This window comes from Zonotrichia albicollis, chromosome 10, assembly GCF_047830755.1.
Source record: "Zonotrichia albicollis isolate bZonAlb1 chromosome 10, bZonAlb1.hap1, whole genome shotgun sequence".
NCBI lineage: Eukaryota > Metazoa > Chordata > Aves > Passeriformes > Passerellidae > Zonotrichia > Zonotrichia albicollis.
The window spans coordinates 27,870,859-27,894,069 of record NC_133828.1 but is presented as its reverse complement, the minus strand read 5'-3'; the positions used below and the strand labels follow the sequence as shown (position 1 = coordinate 27,894,069).

At 38.4% G+C, this 23,211-nt stretch overlaps 1 protein-coding gene across 6 annotated transcripts in view; it reads right to left on the bottom strand.

Annotated features, from left to right (window-relative positions):
• STK39 (serine/threonine kinase 39) overlaps positions 1-23,211 on the bottom strand; it is a 75,119-nt gene that overhangs the window by 25,402 nt on the left and 26,506 nt on the right. For all 6 annotated transcript variants that reach the window (XM_074548548.1, XM_074548549.1, XM_074548550.1 and 3 more), the window contains 5 exons: positions 21,593-21,641; positions 21,421-21,486; positions 7,935-8,057; positions 7,774-7,806; positions 5,754-5,821 (listed from right to left, as the gene is read on the bottom strand). In XM_074548548.1, coding sequence (XP_074404649.1) covers positions 5,754-5,821; positions 7,774-7,806; positions 7,935-8,057; positions 21,421-21,486; positions 21,593-21,641 — 339 coding nt within the window. The remainder of the gene's footprint in view (positions 1-5,753; positions 5,822-7,773; positions 7,807-7,934; positions 8,058-21,420; positions 21,487-21,592; positions 21,642-23,211) is intronic.

The window sequence follows — 23,211 nt, the reverse complement described above, 5'->3', positions numbered from 1 at the left end:
TGGATGGGATATGATAGTGAAGCCTTGAAAATGTGTGACAGAAAAAACACAAGAAAACTGATACATTTTAGAAATGACATATAAATGTTAAGTCCTTTCTCTCAATCCACTGGTTTACAGCCCCAAGTCTACATATTATGACAAAGAAGTGTTAGAACTAGAGACATTTTAAATGTATCTATATCCAAATATGCTGCTTCTCCATTTCTGCAGTTGCTGATGCCAGAAGCTAAATCAGAAGAACGTTGAAAGCCCTTCAATTTTTTGATTTGCTATGTTCATTTCCAGCTAAGTCAAGCAGCAAATTCTGAAACAATATTTTTTGCCTCAGTTATCAGTGACTCATTTCACTGCACAGGCAGTGAAAAGCAGTATTCACTTGCATCATCTTTTTTGAAATTCACACTTCCTACCTGCTCTCATACATCAGCAGTGGGAATAACTTCAGCAAAAAGCTATCAAGTTTTTTTTGCAGCAGAGATGGCAATATTGATCATGAGGTTTTTTTCCTCTGAAATTACTCTGAAGTAGCAGAGAAGTTTTTTAAAGAGCAGTGGTAAAGATTTAACTTCTGAAAAGCATCAGTTTATAACAAGTACTTGAAATACAAGGAAGGGCATACACAATTACGCTTAGAATTTATTAATGTGGTAAAATCTTAATCTTTGGTAGAAACCAGAAGTGATCTAAAATAGACTTTTTCCTAAAAGGAACTGGAATTAAGTACAGAGAACATCAGTAATGTTAAAAAAAATCACTTGGAAGTATTCAGAGAGGATTTCAATAATAGAAAGGACAACATGCACATAATTTGATCACTTTGTTAAGCATTACAGCGGGTTGTGGTTATAGTTGCCTTTCTGAATTTGCCTGTAATTTAACTTATCCACTCTGAGTGTATCTCTGTATGTTTTGATACCAAATATTATTGATCAGTGCACACTTTAAGGAAGTCAAACCTGTATTAGCTGCATGACTGAAGTGATACACCATCTGCCTGACTGATAAGAAATAGCAGAGCAACTTAGAGATTAAGCAAACAAAGCCTTTTCTGCATGCCTAGTGCACAAGAAGAGGGATTATAACCTGTTATTCCAGTGACAAATTCTTCAAGTAGAGCGTTGAAAAATAACAACAATACTTGAAGCAAAATGCCAGTTCCTTAAATCAGAAAGCATGAAAGGCCAATCATTGCCAGGAGGCTGGGGGTGTTTCAGAATAGAGCTCTAGAAAAGTGATTTTATTTATAAAATCAAGAAAAAAAGACTTACAACAACTTCTACAGGTATATGGAGTTTTTTAATAGAACCTTTTAATTCCCCAGTGCACAAAACAGGCTTTGAGAGGAAGACACAGAAGCTTTTGACTTTATCCAAATCAAAGAAAGTTTTAATCATGTTTAATCAAAAAGAGCCTGGAAGTCTGCATCCTTTTAATCCCACTGGCTCAGAGTTTTACAGTGCTGATCACCTGTCAGTATGCTACTGTCAAACAAAAGGAGACTTCTAGGTAAACCAGAAAGACACCTGGCCACCACAAAAGTTACAATCTCTATATAATCCATCTAAAAGTCATGGATCCTGACTAGCTTATCAAAAAGAGTGGGAAGCATGGAAAAGTCTAAGGCTTGTTTTAAACTCTTCAAAGGTTTCATCTGTTTATCCTGCCAAACTTCCTCTTTACGGTAAATCAGCTTCACCAGCAAAGTCTGCTCCTATGTTAAATTCTTGTCACACCTGTGTCCCAGTGCACCTCTTGTGGCCATTCACTGACCCCACTAGAGCAATGACAAATGTGGGGAAAAACAAAATAAATAAAGTTGAGTTTATTTAAAATTTTGCCTTCCCCTCAAAAATATCAAGTCACAAACCAACCAACTGAAAGCTGGCTGCTTTACAGGGACCCAACACAGTCCCAGAACATCCCGACCAGTGGAAAGATGGAGAACCACACAACTAAGTGGGAACAGAAAAAAATTTCAAATGGTTTCAGTCCTGCTCAATGCACTACACCACCACATTCACAGGCCAGTAAAATTCATTTGCCAGTAAAATATTTCCATTTGCCCCTTTTATTCTTCCACAGGCTTAATTCATCTAGTGTGCAGGAACAGTATTAAATTAGGTCCTGGGACATTCCAAATTACTGTCAATAAATTATCTTCCTGTCATAGGAGCTAATTTAACCATCTTAGATTGCTTCAGATAATTTGCAATTCTTAACTATTAACCATTAACAAGTTTCCTAATTTAACACAAAATATCTCTGTTATTACTCCAAGTAGTCAAACCCTCTAATAGCGACCTTCCTAAATCTGTAACTGCAACAGCTTGGTTAGATTGGAAATTTCAAACCCAGGGTGGTAATTCCTCCCCATTTCCCTTCCCTGCTGCTGTGAACAGTCCTGTTGGAGGACTCAATCACAGACATGGCCTTGGCCTCTCTCTGCAGAGTTCCTGCCAGGGTCTGATGCTGAGACACGTGGTGTTCACAGCCTTACTGGAAACAAATTTCGATTACAGATTTCATTCCTCCCTACTCTCAAATACCACTTCCTCTTGAGGGTGAGGTTACAGAAGCATTGGCATTTCAAAGTGGCAATTGCTCAGGCTGGGTCAGAGTCACACACTGTGGTAACAGATCCAGCCAGTGAGAACCAGTATTTTCAGCTCACTGCAAAATTCAAGCACAGTCTCTTAACTAAAACACTAATGGCCCATATTAAGCATTTAATACTAGATCCTTTCAAGAGCTTTTCAGGGAATTACCTAAAACAGCCTGCTAATAATTTCCCTGTTGGGGCAATGTACTCCAATACACAATACTGCAAAAGGTAGAAAAAAAAATTGGAAATTGCTGTCTCCAGCCCATGAAATAACCCTGACAGTAGAGAATTTTTTGACAAGTCAGCTCGCACTGAGAAAACAGAAAGGTATTAAATACAAGGCAAGGACAGATAAATCAGTCTGGATGGTTTTCCCTTTTCTTGAGTAAGGGAGTTAAATACCGCCATTTGTATAAAGAGTACCATGGGATTCTTCAAAGATGATTTCAGACTGGGAGTTATGTTTCTGATCCACAACAAGGCATTTGCAGTAAACAGAGGATGGTGTTAATTTAGCACACCCTACTGAATCACTGAATGAGTCCAACCCTGCTGTGACTGGGAAAAAAAATAATAGAACCTGACCATCCAGGTAAAGAATTACTTAAATGCATTGATTCTTCTGCCAGAATTCCTCCTTCATGAAAGCCATTTTTAATTTTTATGGGTACTATTAAGCTTGTTCTGGAGCATACTGCTAGGAAAAAAAAATTGCAAGCTAACACCTAAAATGCAATGGGGGGTCATGGTGTAGCCTCACTGTAGAAGAGGAAAAAAGAAAAAAGCAGGAGTACTTTCTTCCTGCCCACCTCTTATTCCTTTTCAAGATTGCCCATCTCTTTACCCTTTGCCCTGTCCCAAATCCCCAGGCACTACTCTTTAAACCTTTTGGTCCACACTCTCAAGCCTCATACTAAGTTGTTTCTGCACAAAAAACCTCTAAATGTTTGCATCAACTTCCATGACAAAGTCTCAACAGGGAAGGTCAACAGTGACCAGAAAGCACAACTCAAGTGCTGCCAAAGGTACCTTGCTAAAGACAGCCAGTGGCTGCCTCAGCTTTGGTGAACATTCCATAAACAAAATAACTCCTACCTTGAAATTAGCAAATATACAGAAATTCTAAATACTGTCTCTGAACCTGGGCAGAGATATAGGCAGCTTGTAGCCCTCACAGTCACATCAGTCCTTCATAAAGGGCCGAACAAAAGAAAAGTGACAAGTGTGTTACTTAGTGCAGCCCACACCCCTACACTGCTCCCAAACACACACACTGCTCATGGGCTAGCTCTGACCCCACCCACATGCTCAGGCTGCCAGCAGAAGCAAAGACTGTGCCAAGATCTGTAACTCTGCCCCCCTCCTACCACCGAGACCAGACACAGCCAGAGCTCACGTGGGACAGAGGTTTGCACTAAACAGCATTCTTCCCTCAAAAGCAGGAAAGTTAAAATAACAAAACCCTGCAAAATTACACACCAGATTTTTGGTTGTCTCAACACTGCTAACAGAGTTCCCAGGCCCAAGAGCATATCTGCTTTTCAAGACTGTTTTTTTCTGTTTAATGGAAACTTTCTGATTCCTAAAACAAATTCTTGTTTCTTCCCTTTCTACCAATAATCACCTATATGTTCATAAATATAAGAAAATAACCTCATTACTACAGACTTGCTTTTAGGGAAGGCAGGGAGAGGGAATTTTTTCCAGCCATGAATTTAAGAGGATCCTTAAAAAGAACAGAAGTTCATTGTGCAAGTAAGAGCTTGGAAACTCAAGTCTCCCAGGATCAGTCCTCCTTCACTTGTGGCTCAAAAGCTGCAGAGAACTGAAAGCATAATTCCTGATGTTTCACTATACTTGCAGGTCTAAAATGTTTGCCCTCTGAATATGCCAGCACTGCAAATAACTGGGTAAGCAGCTAATCACTCTTGGGGTTTTATGATCATTTATATACAACCAAAGCACCTCACTGCAGTACACATTGGTACACACAGCAGTACAAATTGGTCTGTTTGTAAATGGTTTCATCTACCTGCCAGCAGAGAGATGAAAAAGAATATTGATAGCATAACTGGGCAGTTATGTAAATTGGACAACTAAAATGATTCCAAATAATCTCTAAGTCTTTCCTATCCCCACAATAAAATTCATTAATCCTCTTTTTTTACACAACCTTTGGCAGCCATGCACATTTTTTTGCAGCTGCCACTAGAAAAGTAGTCAAAGGGAAGAAAATAGATTTTGAAACTTGGCACTCATTCTGTGTAATTGGTTTTTTTCTGATTACAAACGGTGGAACCGGAACACTAACAAATTTTGATGCTACTGTTTTAAAGGTATTTGTTATGTATAGATATGATATTTGTTTCTAACATACTGGCTGTAATTTTATAATTATTTCTGGCTTATCATGTTTTTGTTAGCATAAAAAATAATAATACTTTTCTCCATAGCAATAATTAGGAATTTACAACCTCACAGAGATATCCTGTCAACACAAACTGGATGTAAGCAAGTTTTAAAGTGAGTGGTAATAAGCTTTTTAAGAAAAAACATTTAAAAAGCTATCATACACATAAAAAAGCTATCAAAGTTTTGTATGAAGAAATAGTTTTATCCAAGAACTAGACTGCATAATTAAGCAATTCAAACCTTAGTTATAAACTAACTTTAATTAAAGGTAATCTGACTTACTTCAACTAAGCAAAAATTTAAGCCTGATAACATGTTTGTATCCATTTTCTAAAATACCCATCTCTTCTCCACAGTGGCTGATCAAACTTGCCAGTGAAAAACATTTTGAGTAGGCAACTTGTAATACAGCTATGGTTTATTTCTGTCTGAGGCTGACTGCTGAAGTGTGAAAGAAACTCATTAAAAACTTCTCACTGTGATTCTGCATTATAAGGAAAAAAAGAAAGAAAATCCTTAATGAAGGGTACACTTAGCCTGAAGACACATTCATATTCTGCTTTTCATTTTACACTATTTCAGTAAGCAATTAAAAGACAGCAATTAGTCACAGAAACACTATTCATACTGGTCATACTGGGAGATTATACACTTCAGCACTGATTTTATGTTAATATTATGAGAGTAATGAGGGAGATCAAGATAATACAGCTAAATAAATAGAAGAATCTTTTACCTTAATCTTAAGACAAGATTCACCGCACATGGAACTTCATTGTATTCCTCACTAACAGCAGGCTGAGACTATTAGAGAAGAAAGCAAAAAGTCTTATAAAGGATGCCAAAGGGGGAAAAAAAAACCCCACAAACTTCCCATGCTAACAGTTTGAAGTTAGCACAGAATATTTAACACGTTCTCTAACTTTAAACACTTGCAGTACACAGCCTGTAATATAGCTGATACCAGTAAAATTCCCATATTTCAATTGCAGAGAAACAAGTAATAAATAAGGCCTGCATTAAAGCACTGAGTGTAGGAGCTTATAACCCACCTTGCACCAAAGCAACAATTACCTACTGAATAATATGCACACAGAATTCCCAACTGCTACTCACATTATTTTTGTTTAACATTTTTGGTTGTTAAGGAAGTCTTACATCTACCCATATGCAAGGAACTAGCAGCACATCAAAGCAGATATCAAGCTCAGAGGATGTCTTCAGCAGAGAAAAATCAGTAACACTGATATCTTTCACCTTATCACTCCTCCCTCACACTGTGATATCCTCCCAGCTCTCAACTAAAATCTCAATGAAGTCTCAAGCAAAAGTGTATCCCACACACAGAATGCACCAGGCTCCTCTACCATACTATGGTTTCATACCCACCTTGGCATATTTTTACCAGTCACAGAACAGCCTGTTCAGAAGTTACAAAGGGTTCAGAAGCCTTCCCAAAACAAAGACTTGCATCACAAATTTCATTTGACTTTTTAAAAACAGTTTTCCATATCAAAGGCACTTAAAAAAATTACACAAGGTCTGTATTTTATTATCTGTGTATTTTCAGCAAACATTATTGATTTTTTGGAAAATTCTTTTTCACAATCACTAAAATGAGAGCAGGGTTTTTTCTGCTGCAGTTAAATTCCTTCCATTCACATAAGCTACTATTTTTTCTGCATCTTCAACAGACATGTTATGCCAATATATAGGAATGTGGATCCCAAAGACCCCAGAGGCACACACCAAAAGTGAAAAGATGCACTAGCCTTAGTTCCAAGTCATCTTCTAGAGCATTTCAGAAAACAAAAATCAACAGAACACTTCAAGCAGAGGGGTTTTTTCTCTTCCATAAACTAGGCAACTTTTAAAAATTATCCGTTACCAGGTCACAAGCAGTAGAACTCTCAACATTTAAGACAGTAAGACTGTGTGGTGAAAGTCCTATTTTTGTACTCTGCTTACATAAAGTATCTGAGATGCTGAAGAGCTGTGTAAATTAGGTCTGCAATGGAGACACAGGGGTCATCACAGGAGCTAACAGGACTAAATGTGACAGGAAGCTGCTAGTCTTTCAGAAGATTTCTCTGACACCAGTGAAAATCAGAGAATCTAAAATTGCAGGTGAACTGGCAAGGGTCACCCACCCAAGGAACAGACATTTTTAAAGATTATTTTAAAATAATATTAATAAAAATTCTGTAAGCCATAATTCTATTGAACAATTGATTATAGCAGCGATGCTTCCCACACTTAGCACAGGGCCATGAAATTCTATATGGTATTTTGTTCTTCTGAGTTAATTTTTTCTTCTTAGTATCTATATCATGACATGTAGCTTATAATTAAAATATTTCCTTCCATACACAATAAAATAGTTCAGCACTCAAGCATATTAGATTATTTGGAGATGCTCTAGCTACTCCAACGCAGCCTTCATTACCCATACAGACAGCAATTAGTGTGCTCTAGTTACAAAGATTCATTAAAAAAGCCAAATTACCTATCTTCATGAGTTCTCATGGGCATAAACATAACATGACTTTTAAATTCCTATCCATCTTATCCACTGTGTGCTGAAGTCCATTGTTACAGGCACAATGGCATAACAGCTCTATCCTCACAAACACTTGCCATACAAGGCTGCAGAACAATACTCCCACCTCAATTCACATTTTTAACAGCAGACATGAAAAAGAAATCTCTTTACTCAAATGCTTGGAAGAAAAATAAATTGATCAAGACATTTTTACCTCTGCGTTCTCCTCCTCCTTCAGTCTTCGTGACTGGAAAACAAATACAGTGAGATGTCAGCTATGCAGCTTTATGCAACAAAGATCTAGAAATACTAACAATTAACATAAAGACAGAATGTCTTTTAGAGTATAAAGGTCTCGGTACAAACACAAAATACCTTTTCCTGAGAAATAGCAGCTTTGCCTTCCTCACTCTTCTCATCCATTTCATCATCACTCCATTCCCAGTCCCCATCTTCTGTTTTATGGAGGTGGCCACTGGAACCTGGCACTCGCCTGACCTACCAAAATATTGTTTACTATTACACAGACATCCTTCGTATTGGTATTCTGGTTAAGCAGAAATCATTTGCAAGATTTATTCTGTCTGCTCTCATTAATTTGCTACAGAAGCCACTAACATATTCCAATAACATCTGACCTCCTTAAGCCTCCTTTTGATGCCTTGCATTATATGAGCAGTGATCAACTTGGTTCTACATTCTGTTGGTTGGTGGCAGTGATGGAAAACACAAAACAGGGGAAAAAACCTAAATATAAAAATCTGACTAGAAAAACTACAGTGTTTTTCAGCATAATGAAACTTAAAAGAAAGACTAAGCTGGTATTAACCCTGCTCTAAACCCCTATGGTTTGCTGCAAGCCATAATGTGCAGAGAGATGCAGCATGGGACAAATTCCAGCTGTTTCTAAATCCCATCAGGTATCATAAGAGCAAGATGCATGACATGAAAACAGCTTAGACCACTTCAAGTCTGAGACCATGAGCCTCCAAGGAAACTGTGATTCAGGCATTAATACAATTCTTCCAAAGCAGATTTTCATAGAGAGCTGGGCACTTATGCTATTCCTGTATTGTGTTTAGGCCAAGCACAATTTGGTATTCCTCCCTTGCATTTCTTCCCTGTACAACTGAATTACAGTGCCCTACTCAGTTTCTCCATATTTTGTTCTCATTTGTAACTGAGAAGAAGGGAAACCTATGGAGGACACTGAGGGAATACCCTACTCCATCTCTTGATGGACAAATTCTGCCCAATTTTCCCTGTTTCCCATACCAAGTTCCTACTGGATCAATTTTAGCCTAGTTACCTCCAAGCTTGGTAGAAGCAGCTCATTTGTATTTGGGAGGGAGAAGCAGGCAGACACCAAAGCAAGCAGTAGCACAGCAATTCTTTCCCCAGCTGCAATCAGCGGGCTCTTACTGTCTGCAGCACCAGGGATCAGCACAGACACAAGATAATCTAGCAGGCAATGTGCCTGCTGCTTGTGGATGTAATTTATTACCCTGCAAGGAGACTGAGGTAGGCTTTTGTTCAACAGCACAGACATCTTCCAAATGGCTCTACACAAACCTAGCAGAGGACATCCTCCACAACTAAAACCATGCTCTTCCAGCACAGAAGGATATATTGGTTTACAGGCACATTCAAACACTGTATCGTGCACTAATCAGTATCTTCTGCTGCTTCCATTTTCAGCTGTTTTGAAGACTTATTCTAAACAGAATTATTTTAATGGGGCTTGCATCATTTGCAGAGAGCAGCAGATTTCAAATTTTTAAATAGACTGCCTTTTAATAAAAAACAAACAAATGGCCCAAGTACAAAGCAAAATATCATGTTAAATTATTTTCTTGAGAGGTTTCTGAAATTTAGTGGTACTCTGTTTCAATCACACTGATTCCCACCAACATACATGTTCACAGGAAAGAAATTATAATTTCAGCTAGAGCAAAGTACCCAACCTTTTCAGCTTTCAGAAATGTGAAATTGCTGTCTAGAACATTTTTTAAATTGGTGTGTGTGCTTAACACTTGCAACACTTGGTGAACTAATTTGCACAATTTTTAGACTAACAAGCCTGGCTTTGATCACTCAGTTCTAGTTAAAGCCACAAAGAATCAGTCACATATGGAGGGCATGTACCCATCCTAGGTGAAGGAAAGAGCACGAGTGGTACACCATGTCTGCAAATAAATTGTCTTTGCTCATCATAAACATCTCACTCTAGTATCAGATATTGGATGGAAATATACATAATTTATATAACATATTAAATTTCTGTTCTGGCTATCATTTGAGATACTAGTAGCAGACTGATACCACAGGCAGCATGCATGCATTTCACTCCAATAATAACAGCATTAAAGCAATTGAGAATATTCTACATATTTCTCCTGATACCCTGCTACAGGTCTTCCATTTTGCAGAGAGAAATAAAGCAGCAAAAAAAGGAAACTATTTATATACAAGGGCACAAAGCAAATCCAGGACAGAACATGGAACCTAAACAAACTTCTTCTGCATCTACAACAATAAGTAAGTTGGCTACATTGCATGCAGTAGCCATACAAATGTAATTTCCCCATCAGCTTCAGTCAAAATACACAACATCGATAATTCCTTATGCTAGACTTGTATATCTCAGGAAGTATTTCAGAGGGAAAGGAAAACAAATTAAAACATGCTCAAACCTAATTTGTATTTTACTGATTAAAAATCTAAATGATCCTTCCAAATAGGAACTAAATTGAACCATAACTTTTGCTAATATAGAAAACAAAGGAAGTTCAGTTTTACAAGACAAATTAGCACATATTAGAAAACATTTTTCACATAAGTGGGAAGACACAGAATAAAAAATTACTTTGAAGGACTGGCAGTTAAACTACAGCCAATACAAAAGCAGTTCAGAACATTGTAATGTACAACCAAAAGCTGTTACTAGGAGGAAAAGCTTACTAAGTGACTGCCAACATTACCACAGCTGTGGAAGAAAGACATTATGAACATCAGTTAAAGCACAGAATGTTGGACAAATCAGTAAGTGAAAAAAACACGACCACCACAGAATATTAAGCATTATATTAGTAGTAGTATTGTTGCATATGTTGCTCTTGGTTAAAGCTTATTGCAGAATTCAACACAGTCACAAAGATTCAAGTATAAATTAAACTGCTGACAGAACTCTTTGTCCCCATCCTTTTAAAGTAGGATACAGATAATTTAACATTCCCTGCCAATTACACCATGCCCTAGCTTTCCAGGAGAATGTGTGTTAACAGATGAACAGGGCAACTGTAAATCCCACCCAGTGAAGGTCAGGCCTAATCAGCCTGACAGAGAGAGAACTTCATCAGCAGAACGCAGAAGCTGCCACATTTCCCAAGGCTTGATAAAAAGAAGGCAACAATGTAGAGAAGCAAAACATAAATTGTTTTCTTCAAGGCACGATGTGCTCACTATATGTAAATGTTAGAGACTGGGGAAAGAAGAATCTATTATTCATTACCTATTCTTTAGCTGCTGCAATCTCTTTGCAAGTTTATTTTTGCAAAGTGACAGCAAAGGGAATGAGCACTTTTTGAACACTAAGAATTTTCTACATCCTTATTCACAACTGCTCAAAACAGAAAAGAACTGGGCCCACTTACATATGATTTTATTTCTGTGTCCATAAGTTAATAAAGAAAGAAATAAAAAGCATACACTGTGGGACACCAGTGCATACACATAAAGCATTACTGCATTTCATACATGGTAGAACACATGATCTTAGACTATATTACAAATCCAGTCTGTCAGTAAGAGCAATATTATGCATCTACTTTATTTTTCCTTCTTCTGCAGGAAGATGACTGAACTACTAACATTGACTTGCTCACTATCTGAAATATTTAAGGTATTCCTATTGAAGCTCTGGCAACTGAATATTTGCGATGGGGTCCTGGAGAGATTTAAACCAGCATTTTTAAACTTTGTTCCACAGAAAGACTATGGTGACCTGAAAGCACGGGAAGTAGGATGCATTTGTGTAAGTAAAACTGACGGCATTAATAAGCATTAGTATTGAGTATCATGGAAGGTGCCTTGCCACCCTCCATATAGAGGTAACAGAGAGCCCAAATTTAATTTGTTCCTGAATTCCTGGAGAGTAGCAAATGTGTAGATTCCACACATTTAAAGCACATCTGCAAAAGTCTTTGTGGAACCCTGACACTGCTTCCTATTAATTTCTAACTAGAGAACAGTCAGTGCTGTTATCCAGTTTTTGCATTTGTGTACCTCTACAGAGGGCAAGCTATACTTTTTTAATTTTTAAACACATATCCTTCCAGAAATACTGCAGCTGGAGATAAAATTGTCTTTTATTTTACCACAGCTACCTATTCAAGTACAGTAGTGGAGATATACCAAATCCCACATACCCCAGACAACAGTAATGACAAGGTGATTATTTAAAAACTTCACCTTTTTCATTTTCTGCCGTCTGTCCTCATGAAAGCCTAAATTTGATTTTCAGGCAGAACAAAAGAAAGACCAGTCAACTGATGCTGTATACCTTCATGTCACACTGGTTCTTACAGGAGACTGGACTCCCACTGCTACACAGATCCCAGAAGATCTTATAGAAAAAATATACTCTTCAAAGTATGAGTATTTACCTGGTAATTGATAAGGAGAGGGTTTTTGCATAGCAATGGCTATGCAATAGCCATTGCTCCCCTCTTTTTTCCTTAAATCTCAAGTTTCAAGAGCTTCACTTCTCATACGAAGTTCTCTTCATGAGAAGTATTTATAAAACCAGTTCCATCCTAGTTATTTTATGGAAAGAATAGTGATGAGGAATAGGACATCACTAAATAGTTTTGGGTTTAGCACCACACTTGGCTTGGTGTTATTTTTCTCTCAAAAGAAATCCCTAGACCAGTTCCTTCCATACACAGCTTAAGCTCATAGAACAAACAGATTTTATAACTTTTACCTTTCACTGTCTTGCAAACCTTTCCTGAATGCTTCCAGGGACAAAATATCAAATATTCATCTCCACCCCTACACATGTATTTTTTATTTCAATGCAACAAAGAAAATCAGCCTATCATTGTGCATTCAATTATGCTGCAAGTGTTTTGCCTAAAACAGTTTACAGCTTTAATCACAGCTTAGCTCCTGAAGTTAATGGCAAGAAGTCACTTTCTACAATATATATTAAAGTCAAAGAACACTGTTGTTTTTGCAAAAGAACACCTACAGTGTAATCACATTTTTGCAAAAAAAAAACAAAAACAAAAAAAACCCAAAGAAACAAAACCCAAACCACAAAAAGCCTGAGGTCCAAGGTGGCACATGAATTCCCACATGTTCACATCATCCTTTGTTGAAGAGTTGAAGCAGTACCTCAGGAGAAAGCTAGTCCCCATCCAACCCAGTCTCACAGATCATATGAACATCCTAACCCCTTCACTGCTGGCCATTCCTAAACTCCTCTGGATTCATTCTATTGTGAAGTCTTATTTTTATTCTGATGGAAACCACAAAACTTCTGCAAGCCTGAATGTGTTTTATGCAATTCAAACCCTTTTTTTCTCACAACAATTTATGCAGGCTATCGTTATTAATGGGATGTACCACTACCTTTGTAAAAAACCACTCTGGCAATCTGCTTTGTAGAACTCAAAAAGTGCTAAGATATCACAGTAATTTGGTGTTAATGTCTTCTCCTCTTAAACCAGTCTGAATGCTGCAAATATCATCATGGAAAAAAAACCTTAGTCTTATGTTTTTCTCATACTTGGAAAAAAAGTTGGAATTTACAGTGTTTCATACACATACACAGAAACTATTGGAATACTCCCTCCCAGAGAAATCAATTACACTGGCAGCTTAAAGTCAAGAAATACAAGGATCACTATATTTTTCTTCGTGAAAGAATACTGAATACAGGAGACTGATAATTCTGCATCAAACAGGATTTCTTCAGCTATCTACTGGATCTGGAAGAGCACCCTCTTAAAGGGATAACACAGCAGAAGTCAACAAAAAACAGATCTCTGCTTAAAAAAAAGGACCACTTTAAATATTCATGGAACTGGTTTGTTTTTATAAGCCAAACAGTATCATGGTTACATGATGACAAGTGTGACACCCAAGGGCATGGCCATCAGTTGAGAAGACTGCCATGAAATCCTACCTAGGCTCCCAATTTAGAAATGGAATGCAGTGCAGCTGTCAGTGAGAGGAAAACAAAGCCATTACTAGCTGAAGAGACAGGATGAGGGAGCACATTCCTGCACCTCTAGAGGAAATGATGAGAAAAGTACCAGTGAATCAGTGTACAAGTCCTCCCCCCCTCCCCCGCTCTGGGGGATTCTTTGTCTAACACCCTCCTCTTTACCACTCTTCACCAATTCTTCTATTGCTGGGATAATGCTGCTTAGAGACAGCAAAATGTAGTGGCTCAAAGTAAGACACTATTTTGTTACCAAAACATCTTGTAAACAAGTGCAGGTATTCCCTGAACTCCTAATTCTGCTTTCCTCAAACATGAGGTTTTACCTAAATACTGCAACGTACTTATTATCTCTGCTTTCAGCCTGAATCCAAAATTGGAATCCGATTTTGCTTTGAGAAACTGCAGTTTTGCTGAAATTCCAGTCACACGGGAAATGTGAAATTTAGCAACTCGGTATGATTTTTGCTTTTCAGACATTATTTCTCCATTTATTAGTTCCACTACATGAAGTTCATTACTGAATGTTATTAGCTACAAATAACTCTTTCACTCACATGTTAACAATAGTCCTTTCAGGCATGAACGTGTACCTGTGCTCAGGAGGATGTTTTCAATTAATTGTGCAGAGGAGATACATGGTTCCACAAAAGCTTCACTCTGCCTCGAACACAAGGAATCCCAAATGGCTGACAGGCATGACCCGATGGCTAATTCACACATGCAGAGTGAAGCTCTTTTCTATCCTCCTTCTTTTCCCTGCCTGCTTCCCGCCACCCTTCCCATCTAATTAAGGTGCCAAGGCCAAGGGTACCTGGCAAGAATCAAAGAACGCAAATCAAAGATACAGCAAATTGGTGAAGTAGCTCAGTACTCTGAAAGATGATGAAGACAGATCCAGATCTTCAGAGTTTTCCTTCCTGGCTGCTCAGATGAATGCACATCATGATGGTGAATCGCTGCTAGAAGACATTCCACTAGAGGGATCACTAGAGCCACCTTGATAATCATTTTCCAATTCCACCATGCTTTTCTAATTCCAAGCGGTTTACTTTCTTAAAATAAACAGAGGTGAAAAGAAAGAAAGCCTTATGTAGAGCTTTCATTACTCAGTAGAAAAAAAACTCATAAGGTGGGTTTCACTGTCAGCATTAGAGACACAGTAAAGAATATTTAGGAAAATAGTATATTACTGTAGAATTCAAATAAGAAATTATTATGACTTTCAATTACTTTCAAACTCAGGGTCTTGAAAGTACCATTTCAAGGTGAAATTGCAATTTTTACCTTTTACTATTTTCTCCAAGGTTTCCAATTGCTTATGTACATAGAGAAATTACTGTAATACACATTCTGCATCCCACACATATTTTAAAGAGACCTGAATTTATTTAAGGTCTCTCTCAAATATTAAGGTGATCAAATTTAAACTGGAGTGTAGTTCTTCAAAAAAAGTCATAAATTAACATGAAAATCATTAACACAGTTTTGCAATTTTTATAAAATCCAATTTTCTAAAACCCCCAGTGTTCCTGATTTAGTCGGATGTCAAGGAGCAGCATGCCTTCTACCAACCTCCAGCGTTTAAAATGGCAGAGCTGGAGCGAGACTCAGCCTGCGAGTGCAGCCTGAGCTCAGGCAGGATGGGTCCTGCCGGCTGCACGGCTCTGGATGCGGCTGCCCCCTGCTGCCAGTAAATCCCACACTGCTCCCTTTCTCTTCCCATACTGACTTTACCTTTAGCTGCAGCTGCACTGCTTGAATAACCTTCTCGAGGAGCTGTTTTTCAGAGCTAAACAGAATTACTGTTCCAGACCTCCTTTCTGCTCTGCTGGCCTTCATATACTTGTTCTGCTTAAAACCTTGAAGCTTTCAGCTCCAGACATAATTTTAACTCCTTCAGACAAGAGCACTTGTCATCAAAATTAAGTCCCCTATAGTATTACTGGGTAACACCATCTCAAGGATGTCCTTGTCACCTATACTTCCCTTGCAGCTCACCCCAGGAGCTTCCAAGAATATCACCGGCATCAAGCACAAGTGCAGGGGGGAAAGGAGTGTCAAAACAAATGACACACAATTATTTTTGCTACTATACTTGTAAAAGCTTTACAGGGTCTAACCAGGAAAACATTTACACTTTCTTCAGATTCTTGAGCCTGGACTATTTTTCTTTTTAATTTCCCCCTCTTTTTTTTTTAACTGAGGGCTAAATATTTAACTTCTCCATATAAAAGCAAAAATTCTCACATACCTACTCCATCCATCTTTAAGCAAATGGTAACAGGTGGGAACGCTGCTTCTGAGCCACCTGGCTTTTAGAGAATCCTCTTTGTACCTGCATGATGTTCCTAACAAATTTCCCAAAAATATACAAAATCACAAGTATTACACACTTCTACATCCTGCCAAAACTCCTTGTTACCTCTATGAACAAAGACAGGCAGAAAGGCTGTCTCTTCCAGAAAGGAAATCCCATGACAGTAAGGTGACCCCAGCTAGCCAGCTGATGCTGCCTGCATTGACACAATATTGATTTGGCCTATAAACTGGGAAAATTATTAAATAAAAACTAAATCCATTGAAACAGTTTCACTTAGGGAGCCATTCCAAATCCAAGAGAAGCAATCTGGTATTGGATATCATGCAAGTGAAATGTTTGAGGTTTAATTTCTCACAGGGTAAACAGGTAAAACCAGCACCTTGCTGCACATTTGCAGTGACAGGAAACCAAATCCTTACAAAACAGGGTAATAAAATAGGATTACCTTCTGCTTATTTACAAGGCTTAATCCCTGATCAAAGACTACCACCAGCATCATACACACCCAGACTTCCTTTATCCTGTCTTGATTCTTTAATCATGACTCCTTCAACAGCACTTATAAGAAAATCCTCCTCCAGTTCTGCAAGTTTCAACAGCTTCGGTAAATGCCAAATATTTAGAGCTATTGCTCTAAGCAGAGAAGCTCTCAATACACACCAACCCCCTGTCAGTCCATGTCCAAGATGTTTTTGAACAAGTCAACAGGTCGTGAACACAACACTAGCTGAAGAGCAGATCAATGCAGTCACACAAGAGACAGGGACTCACTGCAAAAATGAATTCTGAAGCAGAACCGAGGTGGCCCATGGACTGGAACACCTTCCAGTAGGGAACAGAACTACTTTTCAACAACTAAGATGAATCATGTACAAGCTTTTCAACTCTGCCATAATAAGTAATCCAAGTTATTTCAGATATGCATATGGCTATTTGAAGTACAAAGACACTCAACTATGCCATGGTTTGTTTCAAAGCTCACTTCCTTAGGTAACAATTAGATCCATTTGAAAAGGCACAAAATCCATCCTCACAAGCAACCACACAGATAGTAAAAGCACCCTATGAAATAAAAGATGGACACACTCAGAGTGCATGAAGTTCCTTGCATCTAATGGCACAAGCACAGCATGGCAACACTAAGCTGTCTTCTTCCTTTACGTGAAATGTTAAAACAAAGCTGGTGCAACTACATGTGTCTGCCCCTTCCAATTCTACCACCCACTAATGCAGGCACTGCCTTCTCATTATTTGAATTGCTGTCAAATTTACATTTGGACACTTGGAAGAAGTGCATTTATTAAATTTCCCTTCCAACAACTTCTTGAAAATAAAAAAATTACCGGACATGGTGTGAGTGGCAATTTCTCCATTTTTTTTTCTTTAAGTGATATTCAATCATATAAATACAGTTCCACTATTTTTTTTTTAATTTGTAGCAGTGTTCTGGAAAACCTGAACAAATAATCCTCTGCAATGGAAGGCCCTCCCTCACACAAAGCCTTGCCAAACACATTTATAGTTCAGCTACTGCCTTCCAGAAAAAGTGTTCCAGTATAACCCATGTCCCTTCCTTTTATATGTCAATATTATTTAAATAAGACTCTTATACTGTAAAGAAAAGTTAATATACCATTATATTAATCTGATTTCAGGTTCATGTTGCTCTCTGGAGTCCAGCTGTACTAACATACATCACTGGTGAGATGTATCTATCAGATTAAATCCATTCCTGAAGCAAGGAAGGGCTGCACATGTACGTCTTGCTGAGGTGCAATCATAGCTGTCCAAGAAATCTGGGATATAATATTTTTCTCATTAAATGCAGGGGATTGATGATATCTTATGTAATGAAATATGACCATTACCTTAAAATAGCTGTACTGAGGAGCAAGAATTACAACCCATCCATAAGAGCATTTCTAGTGAAGTATAATCAAAACTGGTATCACTCACACTAATCATCTCTTCATGCTGTCACAGGTTTTTCCCACTAAAACAAAACTCTCAGCTCTAAAAAAACTTTCTATTACAAGCAACTATTACAAGTTTTCTGTTATAAGTTTCTATTACAAGCACAATGCAATACCATCATTCCAAAAATAGAATTCAAGCCCAATTATTGCTCAGATTGTTTTTTATTAGCAGCACTTCAGACAGCAATAAAATGAAATGCAGATACATGCTTTTCCCTGTTCACTTTGGAGAAGTGGCAGTCATGCAGGAGATTTTAAAAATAAAAAAAATAGGATTCTAAAACCATAAAATTGACCCAGGGCCTTTAGGCATACAGAGTACTTAGAGTTATAATTAATTTTTTAGTGTGACAAGATGTGAAAACTGGCTGTGGAACTCTAAAAGCTGTTACAAATTTCAAATTGCTCTCTTGCAATACAGCAATCCTAATCACAAATGAAACAACTTAGTGTTCAGTTCAAAACTAAAACTAATTCACATGCTAACAAATAGTATATGCAAACTCCTATATGGTGGGCTGTTTCATGGCAGCAGTGCACACAGCCCTCACCCAGGCAGGGCAGGGCAGGCTGCTCTGCCATCACACCATCTAACCAGGCAGAGGCACGGGGTGCCAGGGCTCCTACATTTATATTGATGGCAAAAGTGTGGCTTCAGAGCACGTCCCTGCTTACCCAACCCTTTTCTCCAGCCCTTCTTGACAGCAGCACAGGTGAGCAGGCCCATGAGTGAAACCCAGAACTGCCAGTAAGAAGTTGCAGGGTGTAACACTCATTGCTGAGGATCAGTACCAATATGTACCTAACCAGGTCCTGCACAGGAAGAGGCAGGACATGCTCCTCCTGGGTAAGTGGGTCAGCATTATCCTTAATTACTAGGCTAGGGCAAGGAAGAAGGACCTAATATAAAATTCAGCAGAATTAAAAGCAAATGAAACAACGGAACAGGAGAAACGTGCATAAACACATAGCTTACAATTCTAATGTTACACAGTATTTTAAACACACAGTGAAGATGTTGCTCAATTATTAAATTGGGGTTTAAAGCAGGACACATCTTTATAGCACCAAATGTTTTCCTTACACATATAAGACCTGTATATTTGCTTTCAGGATTTCACAAACAGACCCAAAGTCGTATTTAGAAAAAAAACCAGATGCCAAGTGTAAGCTATAAAGGCAGAAGCAAAATGTGGGAACACTATGTCAACAGAGAGGAATTTAAAATTAAAACTAAACTGAGACTGGAGTTCTGGGCAACAAGGCAAAGCAATTATACATGTGGTAAATGGAAGAAAAATTAGATTACCACAGGGCAGATCTGACATCTGTACTAGCAGTGGTGCTACAGATCATTAGTCATAGGCATTTCACAGCAAGTGCCACAGAAGATAATTTAAGCAGTGATGACACCAGCTCCATCCCATCTATTGCTCTAGTAATATTAGTTTTCCAATTACAGGGGTTACTTCTTCCAAGAGAAACCTCTTAGACATTTTACATGTAAATGTTTAAGCAACCCAACTCAACTTACACAAGCTTTTTAAACAAAACCCCAGAGTTTTACTATTAAAGTACATTTATATTTTATGGTGTCTTAAAACAGCAGCTACATGCACAGTTCTAACAAGTGAATTAAACTTTAAATCCCCAATGAATTTTAATATTGTGTACTTTTAAAATACAAATAATGTAGCATTTTCAGTAGGTAAAACATAAATATTTTTCCCATTTATGATGTAATTAAAGACATATCAATTTGTATCCACCACTGTATAGCTCTGCTTTCATAAGATTCACACCTCTTTCAAATTAGGAATAATTGTCAAAGAAGCAATTCAGAAAATTATTTCTGGTGGTGTGGGGCAGGCTATCCTGCATTCCCCCTCACAATTCCAAGTGCTATGTTATCTAATAAAATATGAAGTACTGCGTGCGTACATGCATGCGCTGAGGCAGTCTCTGAAGCTGGCCCGGCATCCAGCGGGGAGGATGCACAGCCCTGCCAGGAGGCCGCCCGTGTCCGCGTCCCCACTGCGCTCCCGGGGGGCAAACCCAGAAGCAGAGGACGGGTTTTCTCCGCCTGGATCTTGGTTTGTGTGGGCATTGCTGCCACCGCACGGCCAAACCCTGAACACTCCTCCTCCTCCCCCCTCGCAGGCTCGAACCAGCTCAGCACGACCGCCCTGCCACAAACCCTCTCCTACTCAAGCCTCCCAGAGCCCACCACCGAGTTCCCAAAATTACTTCCATATGAAGAAGATTCGAAGGAACTTGAAGCACTCAGACCTTGCTGACAGTCTCTCAAATGTGAGCCACCAGCTGTGAGAACATGTCGGTGTTGTAGAACTACACTAGACCAATAGTCCCAAAGCCAACAGAAAATCGTGCAGGTGCTGCTCAGGGTAGCTGCAGCCCAACTGACACCAACAAAGGCTCAAACAGCTCCTTTTCTAAAACAGTCTCCTCCAAACACCCCCCCAGCAAAGCCTGCCTTTAGAAGGCTGGACTCAGCACACTGCTGTGTCTGTCACCTGCAGGGGCTCAGCAGTCTGAGCTGGCACCTCATACTCATGCTGAAGAGACATGGGGAGTTAAGTCACAACACAAAGGGAAAAGGGAGTTCAATAATTTTTCACACACAACAAACAGGAGTCTACATTCATTCCTGTTTCTTAGCTCTTATGAACAGCAGTTTGTTTCATATTGAAAGATTTTACAATACTTACCTGTTGGGAATAATTTTTTTTTATTCTGCTGCACATGACTTGGTAAGCTCATTTATACAAGTGCCAAAGGCACCACAGAAATGCAAGCATAGCTGTGGTTTAACTCTGTCACCTGTGGAATAATGCTCCACTGGTCTGAAAAACTCAGCAGCACTCTTGCAGAGTTTTGACCTGACTTTTTAGGAATAACATTTGAAATAGTCCCAAGAATCAGTCTGATTTCAATAAATACCATTTAAAATAGCTTCACCCTTTCCTTAGGTGATCAATGAAGATATGAACTGTGCAGTTTATGAACCTATATGTTTGCAGGTCACCTTTTTTCCTCACAACTACTTCACCTGTAGCTTTCTAAGAGGAAATGAGAAAAAAAATCCTATCAAGTATGACAAATATCTATCATTTTGACAAAGTCAGAAAGGAAATAAAAATGCCTCAGGGCTTCCTAGAGAAAACAAAGCTGCAGAAAACATTCATTCAACACTCACTATCTTTGATGGACTCAATTAAAAGTATGGCTCAGTTAGTCAACTAAAAATGTAAGGCAACTGAGGAGTCTCTACTTTATCTTCCACACTAGATGGAAAAATGTGAATGCACTCACCTTTTTTGCTCTTTGTGCTATATTAGGTGTTCTAGTGAGAAGCTTTTCAATCAAGTATTCTCTATTCTGCAAAACCAACATTTGTTAAGTTAAACATCAGTACAAGGAAAGAAGACACTTCACATAGATTTTAAGGCAGAGCAAAATTTACTCATAGGGTTAAACGTTTTACCTTGGCTTTCTGGAAAAATTTGCATTTTAAAAGTTCTGCTGCTGTGGGCCTGAAAGATCAATAATAAATTAGAACAGAAAACAAAGACCCCTCCCAGTGAATACAGTACAGACGTTAGTTAAATGGTACGTCTCTAACACTTTTGAATTAGTACTGTATGAATGGGGAATGAATGAGCACAGCTACTGAATTCATTCACACAAGCTCACTTACCACACGTGAAAAAAATTAAGATTCTCTATGGCAAAAATACCAAGAAAGAAAAAAAATCAGTCTCTTAAGCTGCCATTTTCCCCTCTTCTTTGTTCAACACAAATGCATTTAACCTTTTAAAAAAACAAAGACCCAAAAAAACCCACAAAAAGGCAGGTATTGCTTTCTTCCCCAAATGACTCTATGAACACAACTAAAACTTTGCTCCACAACAATAAAAGCACAATTACATTTTCCATACAGCAGCATCAGTACCTCCTATTGGCATTCTTTTACCTCGTTGATGCCAGCAGATATTCTCAAGAACTATACTGACACTATTTACATGGTGCATAAACCAAAGAGTCATCAGGGAATCTTCCAATCAAACAGACAAACACAAACCAAAACAACAGCTGCAAGGTAAAAACTGACACCCTTCATTTTTACTTGCAGCTCTCTTTAAGTTTGTTTCAGCATTTCCAAGAGACAACCACAATCTTGCAGCTATCCACGTGATTCCTACAGCAGGTTTTGTCTCCCTAGATTCAGGGATCTGAAAAGTCACCTATCTAGCCAAAGCCAGACTCTGGTACTGAAGCAGACTCTGAAGAGAAAGTGAAGCATCTCTTGGGATGAGATAAAATAATGTCCATTAGGAACCCATACCACCATCAGGACTAATTTTGACACAGCTAAATTTAGTGAAGTCAAAATCTTCAAGACTCAATTTCTAAATAAACAGAAGAAAAATCTGCTCTAGTTTTCCACTTGAATTCCAGCAAGACACTGACTACAGAACAAACTAGGTAAAACACTGAGAAAGCTTCCATTTGGAAAATCTCTATCTCAAAAAAACCCCAAAAATCTGACCTAATTTATTTCTTTGAGGAGAGATCAGTAAAGTTAGTGAGCAAAAGAGTAGTAGTAAATAGTCTGTATGTATATATCAGTTCATACTTGCAAGGAATAATGAAACAACTTGACATTAACAAAAAATTCAATTTAGACAGACAAGTTCCATAGAGCACATAGTTTTCTTCACCTCCAAAATGCCCAAGTTCGACAATAAAGGAGTTTCAATCAGTGGTCCTGTGGAGACCATCAGGCTTGGTAATAATTCATAACTGTATCTTGAATGAGCAAAAAGGAAGGGAAAACTACTCTAAAGAAAAAAATAGCTTCTGTGCTAAAGATTTAGAGTTCTCAAAGTACACTGCTATCACATCTTACAACAGGGTTTTGCACACTTAAAAGCTACATTTTACTAAAGTTTTATCCAAGCTAGTGTTCTCCGTTCCTCTACCATTAATTATGCCAGAAGCTTCTGAACTGGTCTGGACATGTTTTCTGGCCCTGTTTTTCCACACAAGCTGCAGCAATGAATTGTAGCTGTGGACTATGAGCAGCATCCTTCACACTGTGGA